The sequence below is a fragment of the Furipterus horrens genome, unplaced genomic scaffold (genome assembly GCF_987537825.1).
Source record: "Furipterus horrens unplaced genomic scaffold, mFurHor1.1.pri manual_scaffold_5, whole genome shotgun sequence".
Classification (NCBI taxonomy): Eukaryota; Metazoa; Chordata; class Mammalia; order Chiroptera; family Furipteridae; genus Furipterus; species Furipterus horrens.
In genome coordinates this window covers 165,097,601-165,110,254 of record NW_028327175.1, presented here as the reverse complement: position 1 = coordinate 165,110,254, position 12,654 = coordinate 165,097,601, and the positions used below count along the sequence as shown (strand labels likewise).

Here is a 12,654-nt window from a genome sequence, read left to right as displayed (position 1 = left end):
GCAATGAAGTCAGTCATAATCTTTTTGCTGGAGGAGGGTCTTGCCTTCAACTTACAGAAAACGCAACACCTGTGAAACTTATCAAAGCAAAATACCAAAAGGAAAAAAAAAAAGAGGTAAGCCTGTATTTTACAACAGTATTTGATAAAAGACAAATATAATAAAACGTTTTCTTCGCCTAAAGTTCTTTTTTTTATATTCTGATTATTAAAGAAATTAAAACTTTTTTTGTAGGCCCCGAAATGCATGGGGGCTGTGGGTACTGACCACCCTACCTAGCGCTAGGGGCAGAGAGAGATGAAGACTACCTGGGCGACCTAGAGGGGGCTTTCCCCCTCCTGCCACAGCTAAGGGGTGTACCAGCCTCAAAATGGGGTCTCTCCTCACCAACCTAGGGCAGGTCTGGGCACAGGATAGACTTCCCACCTGCAGACCTGAAGTAGAGCTGGGAGCAGAATTTAACCCTGGGGCGCCCCTCGCCCCAGTGCTCCCTCCGCAGACCGACTGTGCCCAGGTGGGGACGGGGCTGGGCTGGCAGACTTACTTGCGTTCCACTGACCACTAACCCGGCCATGGCGACGGGGTGGACGCGCGACCCTAAGTGCAGAGCTCCGAGCACAAAACGTGGTAGCGGAGGGCAGCGCGGGCCGGGCTTTAGTTCCGCACTGGGCGGTCAGCTGACTGTGCGGAAGCTGGAGGCGCGCGGGCCAGTATGGGGACCTCAGCTCAGATGTGAGCTGGACGCAGGCCCCTGCCGGCCAAACCCGCGCGCAGGTGAGACTCAGGAGCCCCATCGTGCGTGCGGCAACAGGTGTCCCGCAGCTCCCCGTGCCCCGTCAGTACGACCTGACCGTGTAACTTCCAGTGCCACCCGAGCTTCCCAGGACCCTATCGCCCCATCAGGGGTTCAGGGGAATAGGAATAGCGTCCCCTTAAAATTCCATGCCCAGAGCTCTACTGCGTCAGACTGGGGGGCTCGCCATCAGAGGCACCCCGTCTGAGCCGTTAGTGGGATGGGGTGGGGGGGGGGGGTGAGCCAGGCCTTTCCAGTATTTCACAATCCGGATTGTATAACTGTCTTCAGCTGCTGGGAGGAGGGGCCTCTTGGCTGGAACTTGTCTCCCAGCTTTTGAGGGGAAGAAAGCAGTGGAGAGGTTGAATGGACACCTGGTGAGGTGGGTTTCATTTGTGAGGAAGGAGGGGGAAACTGAATTTCCCTATAAATAAAATGTTGGCTCAGCTAATAGCACCCCTATTGACAGTAATAAGCCCTGGGAAGAGGGTTGAATGGTCTGCCCAAATTTCAGGCTTTTTTTCTCTCCCGTTTTCTCTCCCTCCTCACAGAGTAAAGGTGTTTGGCAAGCTCATAGTTATTCATGGGGTCAGACCACACACACACACCTTCCCCTCATCTGGAAGTGAGGGCTGGCCATTACTGCCTCCTGTCTGAATGAAATCCGGCCGGGTGCGCAGGTAACTGGAAGCTCCTGCCTGTCCTAAGCTGAAAGAATCTAAATTTTCTCCGTGCTTATGTTTGTCTTCATATCTCCATCCCCCCAGGATACACAAAGCTATTACCAGATAAAAAAATTAGTTGTCACGTTATCACCGGTCCCCTATTTTCGCCAAGAACTCTCTTCATACCAGTGGGTATAGGTTCCATCCAAATAGAGAAAGGAAAACTAGGTCCTGACTTGCCAGATTCCAGGTCTCACATCCTTTGCAGACCTATTTGTAATTGTATCTCCCCACCCCTGTCCAGGAGGTGTTCTCAGGGCTTTTCATTGTCCAGTGTGTCTAAACAGCATTTAGAAACTTTTGTTGTACATATAGGATGATAATTATAATCACAGTTAAACATTTTCTGGCTCTCATCGGTGTCTCTCAGGCCTGGTGCCAACACATTGTAATGTGAACCTTTATTGTCAGCATTCTGGTGAGTGGTGTTGACCTTTGAGGGTTGACCTGCCAGCCCCTCTCTGCTGGGAGGAGCAGGACACAGCAAAGTGGAGCTGTAAGAACATAAACCTGGCTGTGTGTTTACTTTGGGGGATTCCAGGAAATGCTGCAACAAAAGGTCCTACAGGCCAAAAAAGAAAGCTTGCCCTTCAGAGATAAGGGGGATCAAAGGGAATCTTTCCAGGCCTACTGCCCCATGACAAGCTCCTCATGCTCTTCCTCCCTCCTTCTCTGCTGGACGCACCCTCTCTGGTCCATTGTCCATTTTTGTCTGCTTTTCCTGGCTGAAAAGGAGGAAGTGGACCCATTCTCTGTTGGTCATAATACTCTGTCCTCCCAGACACCTTTCACCCTGACATTCCTAGAAGAGCTTTGACCAGCAGGAGAAACAAATGTACTCAAAGGTGAAATTGGAACCCCCCGCCAGGAGGATACTCAAGGTCATCTCATCCATGCCCCTGCCTCCATATACGGCTGTGTCTTCTGAGCACAGACTGTTCTGCAGACTCTATCAATAACACCAAAGTGGACAGGGACCTTTTCTACCTTTCCAAACCCCCTCACTACCGTTCCCTCCTCTACATAGCCACAGGGTAATCATTCTAAAAGCCTGATATGACCCTACCAAAAATCTTTCAATGGCTCCTGAACAACTAATAAACAATCCAAAATATCACGTATGTCCCTAAAGATATTTTATCATTCCGTCAACCCTTATCTCTCCTGCTTCTTCTACTTCTTCCATCCTCTGCTTGGCTTTTAGTTGTTCGTTTTGCCTAGAATGACTCTGGACCCACTCTTGTCTCTGCTATATGAATACTGTACACCAGGAAGTCCAGTTGACTATAGGGGAGAGATAACTGGGGAAATCAAAAAATAAATAAATTCAGAATCACTCAGATTGAGGTGGGCTTTGCTGTTTGAAGTGTAAGCTGATGACAAAAGGGAGCTATTGAAAGTTCTTAAACAGAGCAGAAATTTGCTGACTGTAGTGGGGGAGGACTCCTCTAGAAACAGACTGAATCAACCTCCCCTTACTCCCCTCAGCTTTTAGAAGTTAGTCTTCAGAACATATGAACAGGAAAATAAGGAAGTCGGAGGGGGAAGGAAAGGGGGGAAGGGAGAAAGAGAAAAAGAAATCTGTATCTCTAGACCAAGGAAAATTAGAAGAGAGGGGTCAGGGACATCCTTGTACTTCATCACCTTCTTGAACAAAAAGGAAAATTAGATAGAAATAGCAAAAGGTAAACTACTTCATGGACCACCTTTTGGGAGAGGGGAGAGCAAAGGAATGCTGAGATAGGGCTGGCCCAGGAGGTGGACAGATGATTCCCTTGCAATACAAGGAGTTTTCAAGAGCAGAGGAAACAAGTCTTCTTGGGGCTTCTCCTTGAACACACCTCTTTCTGCCCCTGCCCCAGGAGTACTGAGGGAAAGGAAATGCTCTTACAGTCATCTGGGTTCTTCCTTAGTCCCTAACCCCATTTCATGAACAACTGAAAGTGAGCTGCAAGTACCCCCTGCCTCACCCCCATTTTATTCCACAGCCCCTGCGCCCCAGCACACCACCTTCCAAGAACCAAGCACTGTGCTAAGGATTGTGAGTATACATGACTAAGACATACTCTTCAGGGGAGACTTATGATCAGACATTTACAGTACTAAGTTGACAAGAAGCACTGTTATTATGATCCTATTTTCTGAATCCAAAATTGAGAGATGTAGCCTAATTTGTACAGTGCACTTACGATGACCACAGGACAGAAAGTTCAAATCAGATCTGAGCCGGAAATCCTGGGTCTACAAATTCTGGAACTCTTAACACATGCATATGTAGAGTTAGAAGGTTCAACACATATGACTGGACATTTCCTGATTGCCCTTGATGAAGAGGGCAATATTTTATTCCTACTGTCATCTTTGTTGTTATTATTATTATTCTTTGGCAGAAGAGGCCCTTTTCCCTGGAGTCCCTTCCTCCATCACATTCCTAGGGACAAAAAGGAAGATCCTGTTTATTTCCAATCAAGGGAGTTGATTCTGGGGTTGGCCAGAACCAGTGAAACAGGAACTGGGCTCCTAAATCTTCTAGCTCTATGAGTCAGCCCTGGAGAAAAGGACAGGACCAGTTAACAAAGTTTTATTAGCATTCCTACCTATCCTTAGCCCAATTTCTATTCAGCCCGGCCTCATTTCTTTGAGGCATAGCCCTTGGGCAGATTAAGAAGGTTGCTGTAATTAATCATGCCCCAGACCTTAGATCAGACTCATCACATTCAGATTTCAATTTTTTAAAAAGTCTGGATGTCTGCATACAAAATGCTCTTTGTCACTGAGGCAATCTCCTTTCAGCCTGGAGGAGGTAGTTTAGGGTGTGTAGGGAAGAGAAAAGGTTTCCAGGCCCTCTCTGCAGTATTTGCACATATGTGAAGGGATTGAGAATGATCTATGCTCCCAACCAGAACAAAATAAATCTTAAAAAATAAATATTAAATGCAGTCATAATGTGTGGCATGAGTAGTCTTTACAAATGTTAGATTATTGTTGTTATTTACTATTATAATAATTATTACTACTACTATTAATCCTCAATGCCTCTAATTTCCCTTCCTTTTTGGATCTTTAAAGATTGTGTTATCTATTAAAATGCAAATATTAGCACGGAGTGAGGAAGGGAGTGGGTTTGAGAAGGTGAGTGGGAAAGAGGCTTCTGCTTTTCACTGCACTTCTGTGATTTTTGCAACATGCATACTACTACTGTTATAATTAAAAACAAGAATAGAGGAGATTGGGATGTCAAGGGCAAAAAAAAAAGAAAAAAAGAATTTACAATTGAAACTACTATCTGCCAGTCTCTTAGCATTATTTTCACAAATCCCCAAAACAGGAATGAGAAATAAATATTATTCCCCAATTTGTCTGGAACTTGTCCAATGCTCCAGTCCCTATCTGAGCTCAGCAGGGAAGTCATCTCTGACTTGGGGAGAGGAGCTCATATTAAACTTTTGAAAGGGAAAGGGAACATTGGCCAGAAGAACCTGCTCAACTGTATACTGTCCATTGAGGGTGAGGGGAGCCATGTCTGAGCCCCAATTACCCTAGCATCTGTGTTTTTCTCAAGCACCCCCAAGAAATTTGGAATTGTGATTATCCAAATTCACTGCTTTAGAAATCAGCTACTCCAGCTACTGATTGTGCAGACTGAGACCTAGGGAGTCACCCAACAAATGAGCAGCTGACCTGAGGCCAGAACTCTGATCTAAAAAAAATAATACAGGACTCCTCCTATGTCCCAGTAAGAGCAGGGTAAAGAGGCTGAGGAGGAGCGCCAGAAAGCTGCCATTTCACATCTAATCACTTCTTGTCACGTTTTAACCATTTTCCTCATATGGAGCCCCACGCTGATGGATCAGAAATAACATTTTCAAAGTTATATCTGCAAGGAAATGGCTATTAATGTTCTTCCTCTCCTTTTAGAGAGCTGAGGAATACATATTAATTTTCTCTCTACTTATATTGCCTATTTGCAAATTGTATTCACTACCCAGTGCTCCAATTTGTCCTACCCCTGAAGAGATTATGATGAATAAATGTGTTCCTGGAAATAAAATAAAATAAAATATTTGTCACTGAGATTTATTTTTATAATTATTTACAGGAATCATTTTAGAATATATGGGGGGCAATAATAATAATGCACACACAAGGGTTCTGGCATGATTTACCAATATTAATTCACAGTCTCTTCCCACTTCTCCTTAAGGAGCCCCAGCTCTCTGTGCAGCTCTGAGCCAGGGGCAAAGCAAGTGTCAGCTGCACCTGGCACCACCAGTAACAGAAGGCTGAGGCCAGATGAAGGGTTGGTCAAGCCTTGTAGTGCCCAGTACCCTGACATAGGAGTCTTGGGTTCAAGACCTAGCTTTGCTACTAACCCACTGGGTGCCCTTGGATGAATACTGGCATTCCTAACGTCCTCAGTTCCCTTAAATGTAAACTAACTGACTTAAGTAGCTATTAACTAAAATACAAGTATAACTAAGTGAGAGAGAATGCTGTTATTAGTAAATGTTTATTGAGCATCTACCATGCGTCAGGCAGTGAGGGCACAATAAGGAACAAGACCTATACCATTCTTACTCCCATGAGGTTTAAATTCTTGTGGAAGGACACAGGTAGCACATAGATAAATAATATAATTTCAAGTATATGAGATATAAAATTTTAGACAGCACTGGCACATGGCTAATTTAGATACAATGCCCAAACTCTCTGCTAGCCAGTCAGGTCTTTTCTTCTGTGAAATTCTTGATCAGCAGGACATGGGCTGGACTTCAGCCCCACTAGCAAGACTGTTGTGATGCACACACCACACAGCCTCAAACAGCCGTAGAGTGTTCTGAGAAGGATTCTCTAAGGGGAGCAACATCTAAGCTGCAGTCTGAATAATAAGATGGAACCAGACATGAAAATACTTGGGAGAAGTGTTTTCCAGGCAGAGGGAACAGGAAATGCAATAGCTATAAATGTTCTCTGAGTCTTGTGTTGTCACTTTGCTTATGCTTTAGTGGATGGTGAACCTGAACACAAGTGTTTCCAAGAGCACAGTGTCACCACAGTCAGAAAGATGAGTATCCCAGGTACAGCTGCACCAGACTTTGGATTGCTCCTAGCTCCATGGTACAAGTAAGCTAAGCCCTTTAGATGCAGCAGCTATACATCTAGCAGGAAATGTCCCAGGCAGCTAAAGCAGCAAGTGCAAAGGCCCTAAGGCAGGAGGGTGCCTGACAGGTTTGGAAAACAGCAGGGATGTGAGAGTACCTGGAGTGGAGTGAGAAAGAAGGAGAGTAATGATAAATAAAATCATGGGGTAGGATGTGGGGCAGGGCAGGGACAGATCCTCTAGGGCCTGATAGACTGAGGTGAGGACTTGGGCTTATACCCAAGTGAGGTGGGGAGCCTTAAATGGAAGACCCACACTTTGTAAGGATTGTTCTGGCTGCTGTGTTGAAAATGAACCATGGAAAGAGAAGGGCAGAAGGAGGGAGACTAGAAAGCAGACTATCACAGAAAACTTGGAGATAGTGAACAGTGCCACCTTGAAGATGGCAAGAACAGAATTTTCTGATGGATTTAACCTGGAGAGTATGAGAAACACAGGAGTCAAGGGTAGCTCCAAGATTTTGAACTGAGTAAGTAGAAGAATGGAGTTGTCATACTGAAATGAATGAGAACGTTAGAGGATGGGGGAATGGGGGAATCACTTTTGGATCTGAAAAGTTTGAAATGACTTTGAGACATAAAAGTGGAAATATCAAGGAAGAAGTTGGATACATGAGAGTTAGGGAAACAGATCTGTACTAGTCAGAAATTTTGGAGTCCTCAACTTTTAGATGGCATTTAAAGCCACAAGATAGGATTTAAAAAGATCTAAAGATTGGTCCCTAGAGCACTAATACAGACAGAGGTAGAGGAGAAGAGAAGAATCACAGAGAAACTGAGAATGAGCAGCTGGAGAGGTAAAAACCAAAAGCATGTCAGGCCCTGGAAACCAAGAAAAGAAGGTGATCAAAAAAGATGGGATTCCAACATAATGACCCATTTAGCAAAGGATCACCAGGGAGATTTTGAAAGCATTAGGTAAACAAGAAATTCACATGGTCTCAGAGGATCATCCCATAGATTACCTATAAACTACAAAGGGCAAAACAGTCATTATAGTGGAGAGATCTGGTGGTCACAATCCTACACCAGAACTCAAACTTAGCATCTCCAAGGGTGAGATAACCTGACAATATGGGCCTCTGATGTGACAATGGGAAGTACACATCACCTACATGGTTGTCTTGCCAAAATGTTTAACCAGAATCTAATCATGAGGAAACAGATGAATCCAAAATGTGGAACATTCTTCAAGACAACTAGGCTAGACTGCCCAAAATGTCAACTATCATGAAAAGGATAGGGGGGCAGGGAGGAATGTTCGAGATAAAAATGAACTAAAAAGACATGAAAACCAAGTGCAATGCATTATCCTTTTTTGAATATGGAAACTGGAGCGGGTGGGGGGGGGGAACTAAAGACATTTCAGTGACAATTGGGGATGTTTAAATTTGAACCATTTGATGATATTGAATTAACATTACTTTTCTTAGGTGTGCAAATTGTTTTGGGGTTTTGTAAGAGAATATTCTTTGCATTAGGATATGCAAGTTAAAGAATTTAGGGATAAACATCAAGATGCCTGCAGCTTTCAAATGGTTCAGGAAAAAAATGTGTATGTGAGAGGGAGAGAGAGAAAGAGAAAGAGAGAGGATACCAACAGGGCAACATGTTAGCTGACAAGTCAAGCTGAAGGGAAATGGGCATTTATTATCTTGTCCTTTAATTTTTTTACAGGTACAGAAATTTGTATAAATAAAATGTTAAGAAATGAAAGAAAGAAAGTGATCTACTTGTCCAGTGCTACTTAAAGTCAAGTAAATTGAGTTCAGAGAATTAACACTTGGATTTAACAACAGAGAGGTCATTGGTGACTTTGAAGATGGGGAGAGTGCAAAAAAGATAGGCAGCAGCCAGATCATAAAGAGATATGTGGGCCTCACCTTGAGTACAGTGGAAGTACATGGTTATCAAACATTTGCATTTTAGAGCAGCTGGTCTGACAGCTGTGGGTAGGATGCTTTAGGAGGAGAGATGAGTAGGGGCCGGAAAATGTCTTCACAAGCTCTGAAAGTACAATGACCCCCATGAAGGTTGATGAGGGCCTGAAGAGAGGAATTGCAAAGAGATTGCAGCACAATTGCCAGGACTTGGTGTCTGATTGGGCACTGAGAATGGAAGAGCCAAGATGGTTCCTCATTCACCAAAATAAGGAGGGGGGTGATGATGCAATTAAAAAGTCCACAAGCATTGTGCCCATCTCTGGAGGAAGCAGCAGGGACATTCTAGGACCAACAACAGCATGTGTTGATGTAAATCACATCATTTGAGGACCTAGTGACTCATTCCCACACTGCACCCTGTGCATCTGATGACTGAGCCAAGCCAGTGTGTGGAAGCCCATGACTTTTGGGTGTCATGGTGACCTGACTGGCAATACCTTTGTTCATAAAGTCTCCTCCTCTTGGGAATCCCTGTCCCCATAACCCTTTCCAAGTGCTGTTCACCTTTGTTGACAAGCTTTCTCCCATGCTCCAGCCCTCAGTGACTGCTCAGGGTCTGAAACATCACTTTTAAGCCCTTCCTGTGTGCCTGGCATTAATGCCTACTATTTGGTGCTGTTATGTACACTTATATCTTCCTAACTTTCTAACTAGTTGGTCAGATCCTAGAATGTAGAGAACCCAGTTTATATCTCAAAATATCCTCATTCTTATCCAGAATCAGTGAAAGAGAGAGGGAGAGAGGAAGGAGGAGAACGAAGGCCATAGCTTAACGCTCCCCCTAAAGTCTCATTGTGCTGACTCGCAGTGGTGAGAACCGCTTCTCACTTCTTTGGGAGCATGTGGAGTTGCCTAGAGGCCATTGCTGCCAGCCCAGGGCCTGAGATAGAACCCCTGGTAGGAAGCCTCCCCTGCAACAGCCCACAGTGCGCTCTCCCAAAGTTGTTTGCAGTAAGTGACTCACCCAATTAAGAGCATCTACATAACAAAGCCTCACCGGCTGCAGAGGTCACAGAGACTGTGAAGTGTGTCTTCGGTGTGTGCTTTAGAGAAGGTTCACTAATTACCAGTCATTTCCACCCCTCAAGAACCTGTCAGCCTTTGAGATGCAGGGGATAAAAGAATCCCCAAATTCCCACCCCACACTAATCACTTCTCCCTCCCCACCTCTCCCCCTGCACTTCAAACCTGTGACTAATAAGTGCCAAGGATGGGACTCTGCCCACCTGGCTCAGAGCCCAGAGGTGAGGAAGGAGAGGAAAGAGGTTGAGTTGCCTACATTGGCAGCATTTTTCAGTAAAAGGGAACTGGGAGGAGCAAGTAAGCAAAGAAAGTTCTGGAAGCACTGCATTGTTGTCTCTGTTAAATCAGCAAATAAAACTCATATTTTTTCTCTATTTATAAAGGTAATAAATGTTTGCAGTAAAAACTATGGTGAGCAAGAAGAAACTTAAAATCACCCATGACCCTATCCACTAAGATGACCAGTGGTTGGTCACAGAGAACCCTTGCATCCTGCTTTCTAGATGATGTGTATTAATTGTATGTGCATGTCCCTGCTCTTTTATTACAGATCTTTTCATCTAATGATATACCTCCAGCATCTCTCCCCATTGGCACATGGAAAGAATGTTAAAGCTGGCAGGGGTGCTGAGTTGGGCTAGCTGAGAAGGTGCGTTTGGGTATTAAATAGAAGAGGGAGGCATTGCCAGAATTTCTGAGAGCTGAAGGCTATTGTGAGCCAGGAAAGAGCCCTGACCTTCAGAACGTGGGCAAATGACTTCCTCTCTATAAACCTCAGTTTCCTTGTCTGTAAAATGGGAGTAAAAAGTCTTATAGGATTGTTGTGAGGATTAAGGGAAATCATGGTTGCAAAAGGACTAATATAGAAACTAAATATTTTATTACTCATTTTAATAAGGGTTTATTTGTTCCTATGTTTTACTTAACCCTCTGCTATTCTGGTTCAGGCCTGATGGAGCTTACAGTCTAATTGGGAAGTTGAACACACACACACTAACACAAAGTTAAACAATACGAATTTAAATAGTTAACAAAAGTTATCATCAATTAGTAGACAATTAAGTGCCAGAAGAGTGACACAGACAGAAGCACTCCAGGGATTCAGAGGTAAGAAAGAACACATGGAGTAATAATAATATTATAACAACAATAATAATAATAATAACCACTTTGAGCACTTTCTATGTGCTAGGCACATGCATTGTTTCATTTAACTTATCCAATGACCTATGAGGTAGGTGCCATTACTACATATATTTTGCACAGGAAGAAACTGAAACTTCAAAGAGGTTAAAGAACCTTGCTCCAAGTCACACATCTAAGAAATATAGCAGTGCTGTTCTTTGGAACCAAGAAGATGCACACCAGAGCCTACCACAGGCAGAAGCACTATGATCCACCCTGAAGGAGGTAGGGGAGGGGAAACTGAGCTTTGAGATGGGTGGTATAAGATGGAGCCTCAGAAGCAAAGATGAGACTGAGGAGGGTGTGCTGGATGGCTAGTCTTCAGGGACAGTGAAAACTAAACTTTGACAGTAAGAAGATTGAAGGAGAGTAACTAAGGCATGTGAAACACTTTTTGGTGGGAAACGGGTTGCCCGTGAGGGTTTGCAGCAATATAGGGTCCAATCAAAGCAGTGTTTGGGAAGTGGGACCAAGAGAAGACACCTCTGGAGGCTTTTAGGTGGACATGAGGAGAGCTGAAGCTAGAGAGAAGCACCTGGGGGTAGAAGCCATTCTTCCTAGAAGGTTCTTGTTCTTCTTTTCTTTGTGACATTTTGGGCTAATCTACATTTGGTTCCCATGACCTCTGGCCTCATTTCGGTATGTTTACTAACTCCTTTCACATTTTGGTTCTGCAGGAAGTAGCTCATTCATTCATTCCATAAGTGCTTGTGGACTCCCATGTCAGAGGGAGACTCAAATCTACACAACCTGGTGGCTAACTGTCATTAAAGGGGAAGGAGGTTGAAGATGATGCTGATTCTCTGACAGAGCTGATCCTCACCAGACTCTCCCCACACCCTCTGGCTTCCCAGAGTAGTAGATCCTCCCTCCCCACATCATCCAGTTCCTTGGGCCACTGCTGCTACTTTTCGCCGCACACTCCCTCATCTGAAAAGGTCTCCTTTTCTTCTGAAGAGAGAGAGTAAAGACATGGCCTTTGGTAATTATGAAAATGTGGCAAAAGAATAGTGTGGTAGAAAGAGGACAAGAGGTTCAGTAGCAAAGATGGGGATTGAGAAAGAAAAATCCCTGAAAATAAATTCATGTAACTAATATTTATTGAATATTGTTGATGCATGTGGTATATTCTGCAGGAAATATAACTAGGGTGACATCATTCATGCCCTTAATTAATTAATGCTTTGGAAAGGGGTTGAGGGAAGGAAAGAAGTAGAAATAGAGATAGAAAAAGAAAGAGAAAAGAAGAATAAACTCTGAGTCCAGAGACTTGAAGCATTTGGCCAAAGTCAAGGGATGCGGAAAGTGCAGTGCAGTGTGAAAGGAAAAACTGCTACCTCTTCCTTAATTCTACTCATACACAAGACTTCAAATGCTTCAAGTCACCATCTTCCCAAAGAAATGGAGCCGAGAGGTGTTCCTGTGCCATTGATTGCATTTCACAAACAGTTTTTGAGCACTCCCAAGTACCAGGCACTTAAGCTCTTAAGCTCTGCTGAGAAGAATCAGAGTTGATTGTCATCTAAGGTGGTTGATCTTGACAGTGCCCTTTGATGCCTTAGAAGCCTTAATCAGACATATTGAGAGCCATTGAGGCTTATGGGGTGAGAGGGTTCAAAGTAAAGGGGAGAAATTCTGTACATTCTTGAACTGATGGGGATAATAATTCTTTTCTCTCTGAGTTTTGGTAAGAAGTAAAATAAGGTAATGTTGTGAAGCTACTAAGAACAGTGTCCAAGACACAGTAGGCATTCAGTCAAATCATCTTAACATTAAGTATGTTCTCTCCCTCAGATCTGGCATGACTTATTCTCATTCCCAAATT

General features: G+C 43.9%; 1 protein-coding gene across 1 annotated transcript in view; it reads right to left on the bottom strand.

Annotated features, from left to right (window-relative positions):
- LRMDA (leucine rich melanocyte differentiation associated) overlaps positions 1-647 on the bottom strand; it is a 1,129,276-nt gene extending 1,128,629 nt beyond the window's left edge. The window contains exon 1 of the mRNA XM_090279486.1: positions 545-647. Within this exon, the coding sequence (XP_090135612.1) occupies positions 545-574 (30 nt within the window). The 5' untranslated portion in view covers positions 575-647. The remainder of the gene's footprint in view (positions 1-544) is intronic.
- Positions 648-12,654: the final 12,007 nt, after the last annotated feature.